This window comes from Lycium barbarum, chromosome 6 (assembly GCF_019175385.1).
Source record: "Lycium barbarum isolate Lr01 chromosome 6, ASM1917538v2, whole genome shotgun sequence".
Taxonomy (NCBI): Eukaryota; Viridiplantae; Streptophyta; class Magnoliopsida; order Solanales; family Solanaceae; genus Lycium; species Lycium barbarum.
Window position 1 is genome coordinate 91,532,174 of NC_083342.1, and position 20,950 is coordinate 91,553,123.

The window sequence follows — 20,950 nt, forward strand, 5'->3', positions numbered from 1 at the left end:
TTGTTATCGTTTTTCTCATTCTCTCGAAGCGCTTGACAGCATGAACAAATAATTAATAAATTATTAATAAATTATTTTACTTTTTTGTAAAAGTCAAACCTGTGTGTCGACGGCCTCCTGAGATGCCTGGTGAGAGGGCTCCTGAGTGGCCCCCGGAGCAGGAGATGCAGATGGTGCTGTATCAAACACGAAGTCCTCGAACATGGAGTCGTCGAAGTGCAGATGTAGGCCACCCTGTAGATCACGAACCGGCCGCTCACCCTGCGGACTGCCCAAAAACGCACAAAATAAATGTGCAATCCACCACAAATCCTTCCCACCATACCTAAGGTAATAATATATTTAGCAATGTAATAAAAAATTCGTAGTAAAATACCTAGAATGAATGTGTTTTTGAGTTTTCAAAATGAGCTCCGCGCCGCTCTATTCCAAAATCTAACCGTAGAAACTTGTTCCTACACTTCAATATACCAAGAATATTGAGTTTTGGATTGAAAAACAACACGAAAATAGCGTTTTGGGGGGTTGGGGACCGCGTCAATGGCAGGCTGTGGTGGGGTGAAATGGTCGGGATCTGTGGTGGGGAAGGAGGGGGGACTTTTTGTTGCCTCCTTCACGCACGAAATTCGTGCGTGAAAGGCCCAAGTTGCATTTTTGCAGTTTGGTCCTTTCACGCACTAATTTAGTGCATGAAACCTACTAATGTTTTTTTTTTTTTTTTTTTTTGTGCTAGTTTAGTTCAACTTTTTTTTTTTTTTTTTTTGCTACAAAAGTCGCGAATTCCTATAATCATTCATATGTACATTCAGATTCAAAACCCTACAATGCAATGGGGAATCTAGGGGAAGGGGAGTTTGCCGATTGTAGTTGACAACATAAATAGAATGTAGTTTGTATTAAATTGTAAAGATGTTAGATTATCGAAATATCACGGTGCCTACCCGAAAGTAGGAATTATATCCAATTTTTACCCTATTATTTAAAATATATTCTATTTTTTCAAGTTATTTAAATTATGATCAATGTCAAACAAACTTAAGAGAAAAGCATGTATCCTCTTCTTCCTCCTCCTCCTTTTTTTTCTTGATTGTTACTAGTATAAAACAAAAACCAACAATTGTTTTCGAAAGTAATTTGAACAGAAAGTAATCTTTATCTATTTTAGAGTTTGTTTGCAAAATCTAGTTAAAAAAGAAAACACATTATTCTTTCATTGAATTTCCATTCGGAAAAGGGTGAAATGCAATAAATTTAGGCTTTCAACAAGATAAGCCAATTGATTAGAATCTCTAACAGTATACTTTAGCTTACCCGTACAACCAAAATAGGTACCTGTCCACTAAAGAGACTTTAGAAAACAGAAAAAAAGATAGCTCTTCCACCAATAATTTGAGTTTGAAGTCAACATAAATGTTATGCAGTTAGGACTTAGGACTAGGATAGTCTAATTTTAAACCCGTATGGCTGAAGTTTTTTGAAACGTCAGACCCACGATTCTGAAGTTTATTATTAAAACAGCTAAAATTGCAAAAATCTATTAAGTTCAGCTATGCCTTAAATAGCTATCCTCAATTCGGCTATCTATGCAGTACACCCGTCAACCGCAATCGCAATTGAGGCTAGGTGCCATAATCAAAACACGATAGCCATATGATAAACTATCCTTAGGATATTTCATCCATATTCAAGGCACCATTGACCAGTTTCATTAATCTCCCACATTGCCTTTTGCGTCGGGAGAAAATGGCTTAAGTTTAAGGTCTTCATTATCATGCAGGAACAAAAGTAAGTCCGAAGTGAGTCGATTTCCTTTCATCCTGTAGCAAGAGAGATTATAATCCTCACAATCAACAACACCAAACAATAACTCCATAACAGAATGATTGTGCAGCAGCACTGAAAACCAGAAAGCCTTGTAAATAGGCCTGAACCAACTGGAAGTACAAAACTGAAACAAGTATTCTAGCCTTGTCCCACACAACTTTATGAAGCAAAATTGTTTAGATACTGATAATAACTAAGGGTATCTTTTATTAGATTCACAATATAAACCACCTAGCAAAAGCTCGCGGCACGCCCAAGACCATCTGGGAGCGAGTCACTTATTTTGGCTTCTTCTTATAGCCGAACAATGCTCAACAGAACCACTGCCAAATATTTGCCCCCCTCCCCCTCTCCCGTTCACCTCTTCCCACCCTAAAAAAGGAAAGGTAAGAAAAGAGAGAAGATTAAACATCACGGGGGATCAATGATTTCTGCCCATCCGTCTAGAGAAGTGGTAGTTCCCGTGGAATAGTCGAGGCGCGGGAAAGCTGGCCCGGACAAAGGAAAAACAAAGACAAACAAGATCCTCCCCTCTCCCACCCCAAAAGTCTCCTTTTCTGAAGTATGAATACAATAAAAGGAGATACACTAGAAGCCTAGATAACAAGAGTACACGCTTCAGAGCCAATTTGAACACCCTGACTTGAAGTAGCAATGCTTCACAAGCCTAAAGCGATTCCTTGTAAATCACCAGTTAATAGATCTACGGATTTGTTGCTCAGCTCCACTGATTCATCCATTTTTTTACAGATGTATATAAAATGAGAATCCGGATCTTCCATCACATAATCTGCTGGAAGTAGGCCCTTCTCGGTTAGGGGAATAGGTTCCAAGCATGACTTCACATTAGAAGGGGGATCACCAGGCTTTTGAAATCCTGGTCTAGCTGCAAAATGGGAGTAAGATGGTAGAAATAAGTAACAAGATCAGACTGAGACAATAATAAAGGAACTTTTTCTGATGAAGTAGAAATTTCAATAATTGCATCAAGAAGATGCAACATTACAAAAAGAAAATAAAGTTACATGGCTGAGATTACAAAACAAGACATTGTCTGTTCTGGCTACTGAAATCTAGGCTATTACAAGTGAACTGACAAAATCAAAAAAAAAAAAAAAAAAAAAAAAAGGTCAATAATCATTTCAATTTTGCACGGCCAAGTAAGATGAAGCATGATCGGGCCAAAAAATGAAAGCAATCGAAGGAAGAGGGATTCACATCTTTTGCTCGTATTGTCTCCTATGGAGATGGATTGATATGGGAATACCTCTTGCGTGCACCTTTCTCGTGGCGGAAACAAAACAACACGGAAAGGCCCGGCCTAGTGCGAGCTTTATTTATTTTAGGAGTAAATAGTACGAAGAATCCAGAATATTCATTCTTGATAGAAGGTTAATTATATAATGAAGTCTGATAAATCGGGGTGCACGGGGTTGGATCCCAAGGCTCCAACAAATAGAATTTTATTTAGTTATCTCAATAGAATAATTCAAAGTGGATACAGTGTGACACACTAGATGTTCAGAAGCCTAAATAAAAAACCAATTTGCAGTGTCATTCCAGTAGAAGTCTTGAAACTAATTTTTTGGTCCTTAGGGTTTTGTCTTCATGTAGGTGCACAAAGCAGCGCCTACATGGCTATGGTAAGATACCAGGATCTCCCACAGTAGAATCCATGCGGTTGCAGTTCATAAGTGTTAAAGAAAAAATCTGAACCATTGTGGTCATAGTAGAACCAATGTGACCACAGCAGAAGTCCTGAAACCGGGCTTTTGATCCTTTGGTTTTAACCTCTTGGGTTCAAATTTTATGGGTCTAACATATGTTGCTCAGACTCTTCACTTTCGGTGCCGCACCCGTGTCGACACGACGTGGGTGTGGGTGTGGGTGTGGGTGTGGGTGTGGGTGTGGGTGTGGGATCCGTACCCAATCTGGTCCACCAATTTTGGGTACTTTGACCAAAATCGAGGGAGAAATTCCGGACAGATTCAATGACTTGTGTGATCAAAACAAAAGCTATGGTGAAATTGAAGAAAATGGAATACCTCGTATATAGAAATTTCTATGTCACTCCCTTTTCCTTTTATCTCCTTTTGAACAATATTTTCTCCTCAAACTTTTCCTCATAATATCTCATAATTTAGGTTTTAAAACTTTATTTTTAGATATTTGAATTATATTTAGCCAAATCTCCACACTCGTATCCGTACCTAGATCCGTATCCTCGAATCTTAAAATTTAGATCATGAAGGATCCGACCTCTAAATCCGCATCCGCATCGGACACCCGCAACTGAGTCTAAGCAACTTAGGGTCTAACTCGTTTTAGGATATTTGGAGGCATAAATTCAGGGAAAGCTCATTGGGGATACTAACGAGAAGAGACCCAACCATTCCCAAAAGATTTCTAAGCAGTCAATGTAAAACCCAAACCTAATTTATGGCATATTTTGTGTATTCCAAGGAACTCATCAGATTCACGTCTATTACTCCAAAATGGGTATGAGCAATATATGGGCTGATATGTCAGGGCTAAAAATGTGACCAAGATTGGATCGGGGTAAATCTAATGAAAGATTACCATATTTTGAAAGTTGTCACTTCTCAATAGATGATTAGATTCTGAAAGCATTATATAGAAATAAGTGATGAAAGTAAGGTTAAGAGAAGCTAAGGACCTAAGACAAGTGATGACATTAACTATAGTTTAGGCTTCCGTAACCAGCATGATTTGAGATGAATAATGACATTTCAAAGAATTAGAACTGCTTTAAGAAAGACTTCATTAAATTACATAGACTGGACAAGCCTGTAGCGTGTGTATATATATGCACATAATACGCTTCGATGAAATGCTTGAAATTCTTTCACGCGTACCATGATGAATTAGAATTGTGTTTTAAGCTATCAAGAATATATGTACGATTCCTTTGTTTGAACATGCTTCTAATTGTTCATTGCAGGTTTAAAAGCTTGATTTGACTCGTGATGCCTTTTTTTTTTTTTTTTTTAGATAATGTGGTGTCCGGGGCGCGCACCTCGACTAATTCCACGGGCGCGCACCTCGACTAATTCCACCAGCAACAGGTAACTAGTAAACTCTATCCACCTAGGCTAGGACATATGGGAAAAAATCAGCTAGTGTTTTTGTTGACTAGTGATGCATATTATCAAAAAATGTATGAAAAAACAAGTGAGATTTTGCATAAAGAACAAATGTGATAAGAACGACATGAGAAAGGTTTTGGGGAAAAGCTAAAGAAATACAGTGACGATGTAGGTCATGCATAGAAAAATAGTGTCTTATCAACACAGCTTTTCAGAAGGGAATTATAGTGTATATGATACTCAGTAAGAGAGTTTCTATCCTCATCGAAGGGGTGAGGTAGCACATAGATATCTTTGAAGTATAGTCCCTTAGTAGTCATAAGAGAAACTATAAAACCAGTTTGAATAAAGAGTAAAAGAGATTAAAAAAAAATGGAGAACCTTGACACTTTTTGAGATAGACATGAGCTTGACTTATCCTTTTGACTATAACGTTTGTTCAGAAAGATATAACTGTAGTGCTATGTGTCCTTATACTTGAATTTGATAGAATGCATTTTCTGGAACTTGTAGCTTGTCCCTAAAAATTATGGATATGGTTATCACTTGCTAAGACAATGGACTCATTCCTCCTTTTTCTTTGAAATGGTAAATATTGAGTCAGTGAACTCATTCTTTACTTTTCGTGTTTCAGATTCAATAGTAGCTGACCGCCGAAGCCATATATCTACTTTGGTGGAGATGAGAAGGTAATTCCTTTCCTTCAATTGTTTAGAACAGCTTATGTCTTTTCAGATATCTATGGTGCTGTATGCACTCCTTGACAAGATGAACGACTGTCGTTATGTTTTAAGAACCGTAATAGCATCACTATGGTTTGTTGTGTTTTATTTAGACTACACAATTGCGTGCGCATGATAATTTATATGATGCAAATAAGTTAAACTGGTTGATGGATGTCCATAGTTTTGCTAAAGATAAGCTAGTTCACTTATTGGGAACTAAGCCCATTATGTACCACTCACGGCTCCCAGTTTGGGTCAGGCATTTATGTACCCAATACTAGCCAGATTGTGTCCTAAAGGTCCTTTCCGAACAAATACTACACACTTACAGCTCAACAGACTTTTCGGATTCTACATGTTAATGTGCTTGAATTCCATCTAGGCATCTACAAGCGGGGATCTGTAAGGAAAAGAATTACTCCCCCTTTTTCTTTCGTGAATGATGCGAGCTAAAATGATTTATATCTATGATGACTAAGGGTGACAGAAATGGTGATTCACCCGTACACCAGCCCCAAAGAAGGGCTGAAATATGCAAATATCAAGCATAAGCATTTGAGCGCGAACAACTGTGCTAAAGTGCTAAATGCAATTTTAACTCCCTTAAATTTTGTACATGTTTTATGCAGTCTGTCCAGGAAAACTTGATCTCTTTCCTTTCTAACAATTCAAACAAATATATACCACCAAACCTTTTTTTTTAAAAAAAAAAAAAAGACTTTCCATGACATCCTTTCATTATTCTACTTTCACATCACAAATTATGACCAAAACTTGCATGAGTAAATAAAATAATCCAGCTAAACATTTTTCCTTTTAATCTCCACATAAAACAATGTCAGTCATTTTCAATAGAATAGAAGAAGTACTTCATGATCTTGACTGAGATGACATCTTTTGACTAATGCGATTACCAAAATTATCTGAGACACAAACTTAAAATCTACACCTTGTAATGTCAGCTAAAGTATACGTAATCATGTAACTGAGTCCTCAGCCAATCTTATTTCAGCTTAATGGCCAACTCAGGCTACTAAGTAACAGAAGAAGCATACAAATAAAAAAACAAGGCCATTCAGAACTCCACCCTTTCCTTATGTTATTGTTGAGTCAAATAGCAAGACTCAAGAGATACGCTACTTAAAAGAGGAAAACGAAAATTTATCTTAAAACCATGCCATAGCACCTGAGCTGATGGGCTAAGCTTGGGAATAAGTCTAAGCAATGTTTCGCACTGAAGCCAGGATCTAATATTGAGCTGAATGCAGTTCCATTAACTGTTAGCAAAGCTCGGACAAAAAGGTGCCTGGCAAAATTGGTCAATGTGCCTTAGGTAGAGTTCATTGGTCATAGATGGTCCGAATATGAGAAATACCTAAGGCATAGTTAAACATTTTAGGGATGGGACATGAATTTTTGTTTTTAAGTCAAGGAGTAAGACATGATTGCATCATAAGGGCAGATCTAGAACTTTTGTTAGGGGGTACAGTTGCTATTACACATCCTAATAACAATTTTGTGATTTTATAACACGTCATTTAAGTATGCTTCACAAATAGTAAGTACTTATAAGAAAATTTTACAAGTTATTTCAGAAGTTCCTGATTTAAAAAAGCAAGTAACTTCAGAAGATATACTTGTTGAAATTGTTGACTTATTTTTAAAATCTATTCAGGCTAAAATAAAAGGATTTTTTCAAGAAATATAACTAAAGAGCATTCTTTACCTTCCCTATATTCCTTTCTCAAATATAGATTACATTATTTTTCTATCAAGGACATGTACGATGGAGCCAAGACCCAAGTAAGGACAGCGGGAAGAGACTCGAAGCACTTTCCAGTTGTGATGGGGTTGCATCAGAGATCAGCTCTCAGCCCGTTTTTATTTGCCTAGTGATAGATGAACTGACGCGGAAAATTCAAGGTGAGGTGACATGGTATATGTTATTTGCGGACGACATAGTTTTGATTTAAGAGATCCGCGATGGAGTTAATGCTAAGCTGGAGGTTTGGAGACAGACCGGGGAGTCCAAAGGGTTCACGTTGAGCAGAACCAAGACGAAATACTTGGAGTACAAGTTCAGTGATGTAGCGCATGACGAGGGCGTGGAAGTAAGACTTGAGACACAGGTCATCCAAAAGCGAGGAAGTTTTAAGTATCTTGGGTCCATTATACAAGGAAATGTGGAGATTGATGATGATGTCACACATCGTATTGGGGCATGGCGGATGAGATAGAGCCTCCGGAGCCTTTGTGTGATAAGAAGGTGCCACCAAAGCTTAAAGACAAGTTTACAGAGCAGTTGTTAGACCTACTTTGTTGTATGGGGCAGAGTGTTGGCCGGTCAAGAAATCTCACGTCTAGAAGCTGAAGGTGGCGGAAATGAAGATGTTGAGAAGAACACAATTACCCATTTTGAAAAAGAAAAAAAAATTGAAGATGTTGAGATAGATGTGTGGGCATACTAAGAATGATAGGATTAGAAATGAAGTTATCCGGGACAAGGTGGGAGTAGCCTCGTTGGAGGACAAAATGCGGGAAGCAAGGCTAAGATGGTTCAGGCATGTACAACGGAGATGCGCGGAGGCCCCAATGCAAAAGTGTGAGAAGTTGGCTATGGACGGTTTCAGGAGAGGTAAAGATAGGCTGAAGAAGTATTGCGAGAAGTGATTAGGCAGGACATGGCGCAGTTACAACTTACTGAGGACATGACCTTATATAGGAGATTGTGGAATACGCGGATTAGGGTAGAAGGTTAGTAGGTAGTAGAGCGTATCTCGTGTATCCTTCCATACTAGTAGGCGTAGTATTATCTTTGTAGTTTCTTGTCCTTCGATTTCCTGTGACTAACTGCTATCTCTTGTACTTTGTTATTTCTCTTCATAGTGTTTATCTATACTATTTTTGCATTGGCTTCTTTACTTTCTTCAATCTTTGTCTAATTTTTTGTCATGCTTTCTCTTGAGCCGAGGGTCTTTCGGAAACAGCTTCCCTACCTCCCAAGGTAGGGGTAAGATTTGTGTACACTCTACCCTCCCCAGACCCCACTTGTGGATTACACTGGGTATGTTGATGTATATTTTGAAAAAACTTTTAATTTGTAGTATTAAACTTTCTAAACACCAAACTAAACAATGCTATGACTTCAAAGTTTAAATTATAAAACTAGTGTGCATGTATAGGTTCACAAATAAGCCTTGCTATTGACTTAACATACCTTAAATATAGATTCACAAATCTCTAACAAAGGATACTACATGTAAACCAAATAGTTATATTGATCTAGGATATTGCAATGATCAAGTAGTAGTCAGATAATCTAGCATGATAGACCGAACAATTTTGGCATGAATTGCAACAAAAACTTACGTATGATGTATAACTCAATTTTCCAGTTAAACACTGGTCGATTCAGATGAGACATCCTGGATGTAGGATCACCATATGTTATCTACACAGAGCAAAAAACACAACAATTATTTGGTGTTCCAAAATATACCATAAAAGTTACAAGTAGGAATCTATTTGGCCCTCTAGTTACCAACATATAAACACCTCCATTTTTGAGAAGCCTACACATGAAAAGACAATTGCCATAAGTTTTTATTCGTCAAAAGAGCAATATTTTTGAGGTAGCAGAGGAGAAAAGGAAATGAATAGAACGAATAACTACAAAGAAACACAATAAAGACACCATAAAGTTTCCAACCTGCTCACTTCTCCAAGCATTTGTGCAGCACAAATTGGAGCATTGGTACCACACTGAAAGAGTGTAGAATTAGTTAGCACATGCAACAAATTTGAAGAGGTCGGAGAGGGAGCAAGATGCGACTAACCATTAGTGAATCAAGGGTTCCTGTTACAGTAATGACCAGATGATCCCACGAAAGATCAGAAAGCAGAGAAGAAAAGCTAGTAAGTGAATGGAAAATAATAAACAATAGCACATGAGAGAGGGAGATATCATTACCTTTATCAATGACAGCGTCAAATGATTCATCAGAAAAGAAGCTCATATCTCTGACGTCCATTTCCAAGTCTGTTCAGTTACATAAGGAAAACTTTATAGCAAAATTTTATCCCACCAGAATAGTGAAAAGGTTTCTAAATCAGAATTGAGAAGTTCTTCAGCTACCATACATTTCAACTGCGGAACATCCTCATACTTCCTTCTCATCATATCAATAGCCACTGTTGATATATCGACATTCACTATTTCTTCGTAACCATCCTTAACCATGTCCTCCGACATCACTAAACAAGAAAAAGATCTTTTGATCTCAGTAAATACATTAAATCCATAATATTGAACATCATATCCACAATAACAGAGGAAGCATGATTGTCATCAGTTGCAGCTTACCGAGGACATGAGCTTAGATAGGAGGTTGTGGAGGACGCGGATTAGGGTAGAAGGTTAGTAGGTAGTAGAGCGTTATATCGTATACCCTTCCATGCTAGTAGGCGTAGTATTATCTTTGTAGTTTCTTGCCCTTCGATTTTCTGTTACTATTTGTTATTTCTGGTACTTTGATTACTGTATTAGTTTGTTCCAGTTACTATTCCTTTTCTTCATAATGCTTATCGATAGTATTCTGCCATGACTTTTTTACTTTCATCAACTCTTGTCTGACCTTTTTGTCATGTTTTATCCTGAGCTAAGGGTCTTTCGGAAACAGTCTCCCTACCTCCCAACCACTCAAGGTAGGGGTACACTCTGCCCTCCCCAGACCCCACTCATGAGATTATACTGGGTATGTTTGTACACTTTTATAAAATACTTAGGCATCCAACAGAGAACTTTGGCTTGGACCAAATTGAGATAAATCTCTTCAAGTATTACATATTCAGGTGGCAAACAAAGCAAACCATTAAAATCAATAAAAATGAAAAATTTAGGCTCAAAAAGGGTAGAAAATCCATGCCACAAGCCTCTAGATAGTGTCCTCCGATCTAAAATTAAAACTAAATTCAACAAGCCCTTCAAAAATTTCTTGAAGCATTAGAAAACCAAGCGCAAAACAGAGCTAATCACGTAAAACCCTCAACAAAGGATGCAAAATCCCAAGTCTAAATAAAGCACGGACCAACTGATATAAATTTTACAATTCCTTCAAGCATCACATACCAGGTAGAGATCAAAATAAACCAACGATAACGTGAAAGAAAATGCAAATCCTAGCTCATATAAAACAACGAAATATCAACATGGGGGTTGAGATGAATTTCTTCAAAAATCACATAACAATGTATTCCAATAAATCAAAGATTAAAAAACACAAAACCAAAAACAAAACAAAACAAAAAAGCTTAAACTCAGACCAGAGAACCCCCAAAGGAGGACCAGTTTCTTCAAGAATCACATATCCTGCAACAAAACAAAGCAACCTAAACAAAAAATTTAAGCCAATTCTAATCTCAAAGTCAAATTGAGATGATTTTCTTTATCGGCTAATAAAACAAAACAAACACCCTGCAAAGCTTAAGCTCAAACCAGCGAAACCCAAAAAGGAAGGGACCTAATAAAGATAAATTTCTTCAAAAATCACATATCCGGCTAAAAAAAACAAAAAAAAAAAAATAAGCCAATTCTAAGTTCAACATTAACAAGAAAATCTTGACACATCAGAGTCAAATTGGGATCATTTTCTTTATCGGGAAAAAAAAACAAATTAAAAAAAAAAGATTAAGCTCAAACCAGAGAAATCCAATACTCCAATTCAAGAAAAGGAATTAAACATCAATACAGATAAAGTAAATCCACAAAAAATGCAATTTTTTACGCACATATTAAGGAATTACCAGCATCACCACAGCCAATTCTAATTTCACATCAAACAAGAAAAGTTTAACATCAGAGTCAAATTGAGATGATTTTCTTTATCAAAGGTAATAAAAATAAGCTCAAAGCAGAGAAACCCAAAAAAGGAGGGACCTAATAGAGATAAACTTTTCAAGAATCATATACACGGAGCAATTAAAGTAAAAGAATTAAACCTCAATACAAATGAAGTAAATCCACATGTTTGAGGTAGTGATCTGGTAGCTGGCTACCTCAAATTCCCATTTTCCGTTTCCCCTGCCTCTATGTCATAAAAAAAAAAAGGGGGGGGGGGGGGGGGGGGGCTCAGATTTTGAGGAATTACCAGCATTGCCACAGCCAACCATGAGGACTCTTGAGGATGTAGGAACATAGTGGCGAACAAAAGGGCGAAGAGCAGAGTAACGTTGGTACCAATCAAAGGAACCACTGCCTGCTTCTTGCACATAACGCGCATCCCAATAAAGGGCATCACCATAATTGTATGTATTACAAGCAGACACGTCTCTCATAAACATTCTCACTTCCTTTTTCACTTTGCCCGGTGAACAACAACGCTGCTTTAAAGTGTGGAGCTGAGACAGAGGAACAACAAGTGAAGTTTACGCGTGGCTTCTGCTAGTTGACTTCGCCAACCTTCCACTCAACTACTATTTCTTTTTATGTTTTTAATATGTAAAATAAGGTATTTAAAAATTCAAACTTCTTTTTAAATATGTATTTATATTTCAGGGAAAATATAGTTAGAGTCAATTTTTTAAAATTAAGTATATAATATATAAGTAATTATTTTTTGAAAAAAATTAAGAAATTCTATGGTTCAAAAGGCCCAAAAGTTATCTTAACCAATTTCTTGAAGAAGAAAAAAGCTTTGTGTAATAGTAAAAAGTATTTTCAAATATTGTAAGGTTAAATAAGTTTTTTTTTAAAACAAAATTCTTGACAGCAAAGACTAAAAATGAGATGTTTGTTGTAAATTCTATATTATTTGTGGATCTTTATTACTCCTTAACGTGTAATTCTCATTATTGTTTAATTAATACAAAATAAAGGGCAATGTAAAAGGGTATATGGTAATGAATGAAATAACAAATGAGATATTTCCTTTTATTAAATTTTTAACGTCTAATTAAATTATATAAACTTTTATAAAAAAAAATAGTTCATTAAAAACATCAAAAAAATTTACAATAAAATGAATTTTAGTTATTAATGATGGGAGTTAGTTGCTCGGTATCAAACATGTATCTGAACGGAAATATTTCCTAAATTTTGAGGTGACCAATCCTTAAAAACTACTTTTTGCTTGATGCTGCATTTTTCATCACAGCAAGACTCCACAGGAAAAACACTAGCAACGCAACATGATGTGACACATTAACCTTCACCAGTCAGTTCAATTCAAATTTTGACAGCTAGGGAGGGCTCCTCTCCATTTTATCTAAAACATGTGTTACGATTAAAAGTTAACGGTTGAGATTTAATTAATCAAATCAAAGTTCTATATATATATATATATTTCTCTCTTTTTCCAGGTTTGTTATGATTTTTTTTATATATATTTCTTTTCTGTTTCTTTGAGTATATGGGAATATAATTGAGAAAATAGTAGACATAAAACGCTTAGTGGGAGTAAATTCAGTAAGATTGTCAATTAATCAATATATTAAATCAACAAATTAAAAAGAATAAAGAATAATATTTGTATAATAAAAGTAATTTATACTTTTAAGATTTCAGTGTCCATTAATTGACTTATTGACTCGTCAATTGTTAAAAACAAAAAAGAAAAAAAATATCAAACAAATTAAAGAGAAAGGGAACACAACAAATAACTGTTAGAGTTGGGCCTGATCCAACTTAGTATTTTCTGATATTTCAATTTTGTACATTGGGCCATGTAACCCGGCCCATATATATATATAGGACTAATTTGTACAGAATACACTTTTGTCATTTTTGATATTTTACACAACATAAGAAAGAAACACAATTTATTTACTCTCTCTCTCTCTCTTCGATATGAGTTAGGGTTTTCACACTTAGTTTTTCTTTGATTCTTCCGCATTTAATCCAATTTACATGGTATCAGAGCATAGATCCGTATAGCTCTCGTCTTTCTCGTTCGAGCGACGTTACCCTCGAGCAATTTCATTGAGTTTTGTTGGGTTCGTGTTTCTCGAATATTGGGTTTTTTTTTGTGGTCAAAGGCTTCTGTTGATTTTCGCTAATGTTGAGCAATCTTTACTTCCGCCATTGTTGTGAGCTTCGTCGCTGTTAAGCAAGCTGTTGTTTTTCTTCGATTTGAAGGAGAAACTGGTAAATCCGCTCCGTCTCACACTTCGATCTAGGGTTTCTTTTGCTGTGTTTAGACTTAGGTCACTACTTGTTGATATTTCACACTTCAATCTGGGTTTCTTTTGTTGTATTTCGATCTAGGTTACTGCTCGTTGATAAACGTTGGTGTATTGTTGTTACATTGTTGTTGTATTGTTGTTGCCATGAGTTCTAATGCTGCTACCTCTCGTACCACCATCACTCATACCCACCCTTTGTATCTTCATCCTTCCGACTACCCTGGGATGGTACTTATTACTACGCCTTTCAATGGTAGTTGGAGAAGAGGGATGCTCATATCCTTATCTACCAAACGAAAATTGGGGTTCATAAATGGCACGATTATTAAACCTGGGAAAACTGACCCTACTTTTGAAATTTGGATTATGTGTAACGACATGGTTATTGCCTGGATCCGTAATAGTTTAGATAAAGAGATAGTTGATACTGTTATGCATACTGAGACTGCTTCTGATAGTTGGAAAGAAATTGAAAAGAGATATGGTCAGGCTAGTGGTACTAAGGTTTTCCAAATTATGAAGGACATATCTTCAATCTCTCAAGGTTCTTCCAGTATAGCATCTTATTTCAATAGGATTAAGAAACTTTGGGATGAGTTAACTATTTCCATTGAATATCCTCCTTGCACTTGTCAATGTAAAGATGAGTGGGTGAAGCTAGAAGGGGATCAAAGGGTTCATCAATTCTTAGTTGGTTTAAATGATTTATATGCTGGGATTAGGAGGAACATTTTGATGATGAAACCTCTCCCAGATTTAGACGGTGTGTATTCCGTGTTAATTCATGATGAACAGCAGTCTGACCTTCAGGCATCTATTCCTTTTTTTGCATCTGAAGCTGTATCCTTCTCTGTTAATGCCAGAAATCATAAATCCTCCCCTTCATATCCACAAAGGGTGAACTTTGAATCTAGAAAAACCAATTATCCCCAGAAACCAAATTATTCTCATAACCAATCATACCCTCAGAAACCAAATTACTCACAGAATCAATTCAATTACTCTCAGAATCAGGGTCTCTTTTGTAAGTACTGCAAGAGGTCAGGTCACTTCATTGAAAAATGTCATAGATTGCATGGGTATCCCTTAGATTTTCAGTTCAATAAAGGGAAAAAGACAGTTGCATGTGTTCAGGGTATGGAACCCTTTCCTCAGTGTCACGCTCCAAAACCCGCCCTAGACGTGACCGGCATCCGACGTCATGAACAACATCGGAAGAACATAAAAGATGCACTAACAATACTTGAACCCGCCAGGTTCAACATTCGTCTCCAACAGTTTATAAAATAAATGTAAACAAATCATGAATATATGAATTAAATTAGCGGAAGTCTTTATTAATCAAATACTTAGTCAAACGTAATATGTGCCCGAGAGTTAATCAATAACTCAATAACTACCACAAGAATATATATTATGGAGCTTCTAAGATAAAGGAATAATAGTTCGACTCATCGGGACGCAGCCCTGAAAACTAATAAAATGAATAAATATAATGAGGGTGTCCCACGAATGAACATGTGGGCTCACCAAGTTAGCAGCAACAGCAAGTCCTTCCTAAGCACATGAAGTATCAGGAACCTGCTCTTCTCCGTTACCTAACATACCATAAAAAACAGCAATGACATGTCTGAGTACTTCGTACTTAGTGAGTGCCTTGGGGACAACAAGTAATACAAAAATAGAGTACAATAATACTTAAAGAAACCAGTTTTGGAACCCATGTGAAATCAATATAAAAGCAGTTATTCAACTTGTGTATCTCAATAAGAATTATCAAAACCGATTATAAGGCCTCTTGTCAAGTTACCACTTCAAATATGCCTTTCAATTAATCATGATTATCAACAACAATTTCATGAGAGAATAAAAATATCACACATGTCAATACAGGCCCAAAAATCAATCATAACGAAGGGATGACCTTTGAGGTTCCCTAATCATAGCAGCGTATCACACCAGAATATGAAATTCAACGGTGGCTATCCTTCCTCCCGAATAGTGGCATAATCACACCCCAGGTAGCGAACCCAGAAGTTGCCACTCTTCCTCCCGAATAGCTAGGAATTATCACACTAGGATCAATAGTGACTACATTTCCTCCCGAGTAGCTAGGCCAAATAAAACAATCAAATTCATAGCATAGAAGCTGAATTATAGCATAGAAGCTAAATCATCACTTATATCGGGTAGTCACATCAGCATTTAGCATTCAAGTTCCAAAATTCCTTATAGGGTATTTACATAAGTCAATTAGTCTTTCAAGTATCAAGTTCAATCATCTATTAAGGGAATTTCTAGAATCATTTACTAAGTTCGACGTAATAAAGGCATGAACGAAAAGGAAAGTTCAAACGGAGGGTAAAATCCAACTGCACTCGATAAAAGCTGGTGAAAACCCAATCCAAGGGTTCTACTAATTTCCTTTATATAACGAATGTCCGATTTCCTCGGTTACATCAGTTCCACAAAACAAAAAGGCCTAACTTATGGTCCTAAACTAGAAACATAGAGGAATTCCAAACCAGTATAGGGAACCGAAGGTTGGGAACTTCGGCCCATACCTTCGGGTACTTCTACAATATTTAAGCATCAACTAAATAGCCTCGGGATTGTCCTTAGGAGTAGCCGAACCAGGTCTGTTTTGTTCTGGGAAATCCTTCTCACCAAGAACAATCACCGGGGGTGGTCCATCACGAGGAATTTCCTATCAAGTCTCCAAGAGACTGCTCGATCTGACCCGAGAGCCTATCCCTGAGGGAACGGTCGAGGTGCTTGCAGAGACTCTCTGACTGGATGCTTTCGCTGATGCAACCGTAGTCTTTCTTCCCTCAAATATATCCTCGACATCCTCTTCGACAATGTTTTTTCCTTTTGAAGACCTTTTCGTCGGGAGCCCTGAAAACCAAAGAGTCGAAGTTAGAATATAGAACGGAAAAATAGACTATGGAATTCCACGAACAGATTAAACATTACCATGGTTCTTGCCTTTCCAACCTTCGGGTGTCATGCTCCTTCAAGAACGGCCCACGTCACGAGAGGCCCCTAAAGGTGCAACCACCTATTTGAAGATAGAGATTACGAGCTCACGTTCGACCGGATTCGGGGTGGGATTCCACGTTTCTGAGAAGTTTACGGACAGGGAGCGGTGGAGTTGGTCTGTGCGAATCATTACGAACCGATGTAGCCATCCCCTATCATAGTCATCTTCCGGATCTATGAGACCTCAAGTTCCGCGGGGGGAGCAAATGAACTATACCTTCTTGGATTATCCGGGGTATATAATTGTGGGTCAGTGGTCGAGGGTAAAAGAAACTCTGGCTATGTTGGCCAAAATTTCGAGACAGTACACAAGCCTCCAAATCTGTGGAGCAATTTGGCCAATACAAACGCGATATCGACGACAGAAGTCCTCAATCACTTGAGGAATGGGAAGAGAAAACCCGATAGCAAAGGGGTAGGTATATATCATCGAATAACCAACAACATGGTGATTGATTCTTACCCCACTTTCAACAGGGTAGACGTTGACATCCGCAACTAGGTTACAATCATTCTGAGCTACGGGGATGGTGGCTTCGTCGATAAAGGATTCGAATTTCTCCACAGAATCAAGGTGAGAAGATATTTTACAATCATTCGCGTATTTGAAACCGGCAGGAAAAATGTTCGCAGCATGGTACTCCAACTCCTCCTTAGGGCTGGTCACTCCCATCGCTGACAAGGGCGGAGAATGAGGCGGCGATGAAGAATGGTCCGCACTTTGAGTTAGCAACGGTAGAGAAGTCATGATCAAGAAGAAAGCGTAGTGTCAAGCGGTGAAAATAATGGTTTACGAAAGGTTCAAGACTCAGAAGAGAACGTAGAACTTGGCAGTTTTAAGCAAAGGTTTATTAAAAGATGAGGTTGAGGGTTTGGGTTCAAAGTGCATGGCAAGAAGGAAGTATATGGGCTTTATATAATGGGGAGTACAAAAAATTTTGAAGGATTTAAGAGTTCTGACAAGGGGCAGATTCTCGAGACTGATTAGGCGTAGAGTTGTCAATATAGGCTTGGCCCGCGAGGCCGGCCCAACCCAACCCTTTATTTAAGTATGGTTGGGCTAGGATTTCTTTGGCCCATATAAAAGTGAGGCTCAAAAGTCCAGCCTCTCTTGGCCCGCCAGCCTCAAGGGTTGGGCTGAGGCCAGCCATTGAGGCCAAAAAAGAATAATAAATTAATTAATTTTTAAAAAAAATATAAGTAAATTAAACAAACAGACAAAAAAGAATGAGAAAAAAAGTACTTACTACTAAGTAGTAAATTAGAAACTAGAGTAATACTTTTTAGTCTTATAATTTATATTATGTTTAATTTCTTTTGACAGTGATTTGGATTAGTGATAAAAAATAATAATTTATAGTATTTGTTCTCTTGAATTGTTTCTTCTATGATATGAATCTGAGCAAGAATGGGTGGTAGAAGATTCTATTTCATATTGCAAAAGTTTCATGTTCAAAGTGTACCAAAAATCACTCAGAAAATTTTATTTCAAAAGACGAAAAAACTTAAAAAGCTGACCCGTCCTAACCCTCCGCCCGCTTAAGGCTGGGTTCGGCTGCCATTTTGTAGGCCCTTCAATTAAAAGGGCTAGCCCGTCCTAGCCCATTTAATTCTTTGGCCCTTTAGGGTTGGGATGGGATGGGCCAGCCCATTTTGATACCTCTAATTAGGCGACTGTAGTAATTATGAACTGACATCGGTCAGACTGCAAGGATTTGATGGGAATGTCTTTTCCAAGGCGACTCGGTACGACCTACTCGACTTTATCCGGATCCATTTCCTAAAGTTAATACTTCCCTCCGGAAAATGGAGGGACTATTTGTATACGGACAAAATCGAGGGCAAGGGTATCCTCGGTTTCCCGACAAGAAATTTAAGATCATGATGGTCATTGTTGGATCGGACGAATCCCAATTGGGGTCAAGGTCAAACATTGGATCGTAGCAAGACCGAGCACATCTGATTCCGATTCACTGAGTTCGATTGGAACTGAATATTGAAATAGGACGAGAAGGTGGTTAACAATGATAAATGAGGGTCCGAAATATCCGCCATCAGTCGGATATGGCGGCGCTGATTTCACTTGTCAATAACTGAAGATTTTATACCTTATTTAGACTTGTACTAGGGTTAGGACTGCTCTACTATATAAAGAGGAGGACCCTTTTTACTTTTGGCTGGTTCTGGACACGCGCAAACATACTAAGCAATACAATTTGATTCTAAGTGTTTATCAATCTCTCTAAGTGTTCTATAATTGTTCATTCATCTATCACTGTGATACGAGTCCGGTTCCGGAGTCCCGAGCCAACCGGTCGGTCGTGTATGAGGATCAATCGTTGTTATATCTTGCTTTGACTGTTTTTATTCGCTTTTACATTATTATTTGTCGCTCTGTAATCATTCTGTTACACCTCGAAAAATCTTCCGTTGGTACGCAAGTGAATGAACTAGTGAAAAATACGAGTAACGGGTTAATGATGACTTAAGGGCGTTTTGGGAAAGAGTTATAACGTCCCTTAGATTGCTAATGAAGTGTTAAACAAGTGTTAAGAAGGTTCCATAAGGTTTGGAGATCAAACGAAGCGACGAGAACAAGTGCAGTGGACTGATGGGTTATACGGCTCATTATACGGACCGTATAATGTTTTACGGGCCGTATAATGGACTGTAGAACCATCACAGAAAAGATTGCTCGCTGGTGGAGTTATACGGTCATTTATACGGACCGTACAAATTTATACGGTCCGTATAATGGACCGTATAACGTTCACAGTGAAGGGTGAAGGAAAGACACATTTCACGGTCAATTATACGGACCATATAATGAACCCGACAGATCAGTGATGGGTTATTAAATAAGGGGCCAAGTTCATGAAATCATTTCCACATTTCATCCTTCTCTCTAAAACATCTCTCTACATTTATTACACAAGTTTTCAAGGATTATAACCCATCAACGACATAAATCAAGTGAATCAAGATTAAGGAAACCCATTAAAGATTATTCAAGTCAAGAAATCCAAATGGAGAAAAACTAGGGTTTTTGCTCAAATGGAGTATTTCGACTAAGGCTTGTTCCTACAACATCTAAGGTAAGATTTATGGTATTTATATGTTGTTTAAGGTATTTGGAAGTTGAAATGCTTGGATTTTAGAAGAGTATAGCAAAATGGGTCATGAAAGATGAATAGTGACGTTTTGAGAAATAGTTTGAATTGAATCATGATTGTTGTTGTGTTGTGACATGAATGGGTTATAAATGACGTTAAGATCATGAAATAGGCATTGTATATGAATGGACGAAATCGTGTGTTATGGTCTTGAATATGGAAAATTGGAAGTGAATTGAGAATATGGGTAATGTAGATGACTAAAGGCTATTGTTATGATATTGTAAATGTATTGTTGACGTTTGGGAGTTGAATTACGATATGGAGGAATGTTGTATAAATAAAGGAGATGCTGTCCGATTTTCCCTAGCTTTAGCCATTTATGCTAGTTGTCAATTCTAACGATAGTATGACCTTGATGAAGGTATAAACGCAAGCGTGGAAGGGAACGTGCAAGTGTTATATAGTCGAACGAAAAGGTATGTAAGGCTAACCCTTCTTTCATAAGGCATGGTTCTTTGGCCAAACGTCTAAATCTCCTATAAGACTATGATTCCCTTCAAACGATTTGATTCTCCGAGCTAGTAAGCTCTCGATGCTCGATGTGCTACGATTGTACTAAGTTCCTCGTATGACGAGTAAGCCTATAGGGTAGATGTAACGATAATGACAATGATAGTAATGATGATGAGAATAAAATGATGCTAAAGATGGTTATGAGTTATTATATGTATGTGTGCCTATGAAGGGCTATAATAAGACCCCGAGCTTATGACGCCGGGTAAGAATATATGTATATGAATATATATAGAGTATGTATATGATTATGAAATGCGCGCGCACTTTTGCAGAAGGTACGAATAACCCTGATGCCTTGGTAGGGCCAGGTATGTATGACCTTGAGCCTTGGTTGGCCAAGTATGTATGAAACACCGAACCTTTATGGTCGGGCACGCTATTG

General features: G+C 37.5%; 2 protein-coding genes across 4 annotated transcripts; one reads left to right on the top strand and one right to left on the bottom strand.

Annotated features, from left to right (window-relative positions):
* Positions 1–1,853: 1,853 nt before the first annotated feature.
* LOC132644814 (uncharacterized) lies at positions 1,854–12,116 on the bottom strand. 3 transcript variants are annotated; one of them, XM_060361427.1, is made up of 8 exons: positions 11,803–12,113; positions 9,797–9,910; positions 9,627–9,695; positions 9,493–9,512; positions 9,366–9,418; positions 9,198–9,228; positions 9,026–9,107; positions 1,854–2,710 (listed from the first exon to the last, which is right to left on the bottom strand). In XM_060361427.1, the coding sequence occupies exons 1-8, from the start codon at positions 11,993–11,995 to the stop codon at positions 2,484–2,486; spliced, it is 789 nt and encodes a 262-aa protein (XP_060217410.1). In that variant the 5' UTR covers positions 11,996–12,113; the 3' UTR covers positions 1,854–2,483. The 3 variants fall into 3 exon arrangements, with proteins under 3 accessions (XP_060217410.1, XP_060217411.1, XP_060217412.1); XM_060361428.1 differs by lacking the exon at positions 9,493–9,512 and having other exon boundaries at positions 9,202–9,228; positions 11,803–12,116; XM_060361429.1 differs by lacking the exons at positions 9,198–9,228; positions 9,493–9,512 and having other exon boundaries at positions 11,803–12,115.
* Positions 12,117–13,978: 1,862 nt separating this feature from the next.
* Positions 13,979–14,924, top strand: LOC132644197 (uncharacterized). Its single transcript, XM_060360773.1, has 2 exons — positions 13,979–14,858; positions 14,905–14,924. The coding sequence occupies exons 1-2, from the start codon at positions 13,979–13,981 to the stop codon at positions 14,922–14,924; spliced, it is 900 nt and encodes a 299-aa protein (XP_060216756.1).
* Positions 14,925–20,950: the final 6,026 nt, after the last annotated feature.

Coding starts and splice junctions, on each gene's coding strand:
- LOC132644814 (XM_060361427.1), bottom strand. CDS start 11,995: ATGTTTATGAGAGACGTGTCTGCTTGTAATACATACAATTATGGTGAT. Junction 9,696..9,796: donor GGATGTTCCGCAGTTGAAAT/GTATGGTAGCTG, acceptor GTAACTGAACAG/ACTTGGAAATGGACGTCAGA. Junction 9,108..9,197: donor ATGGAGGTGTTTATATGTTG/GTAACTAGAGGG, acceptor TGCTCTGTGTAG/ATAACATATGGTGATCCTAC.
- LOC132644197 (XM_060360773.1), top strand. CDS start 13,979: ATGAGTTCTAATGCTGCTACCTCTCGTACCACCATCACTCATACCCAC. Junction 14,859..14,904: donor TCAGAATCAGGGTCTCTTTT/GTAAGTACTGCA, acceptor AAAATGTCATAG/ATTGCATGGGTATCCCTTAG.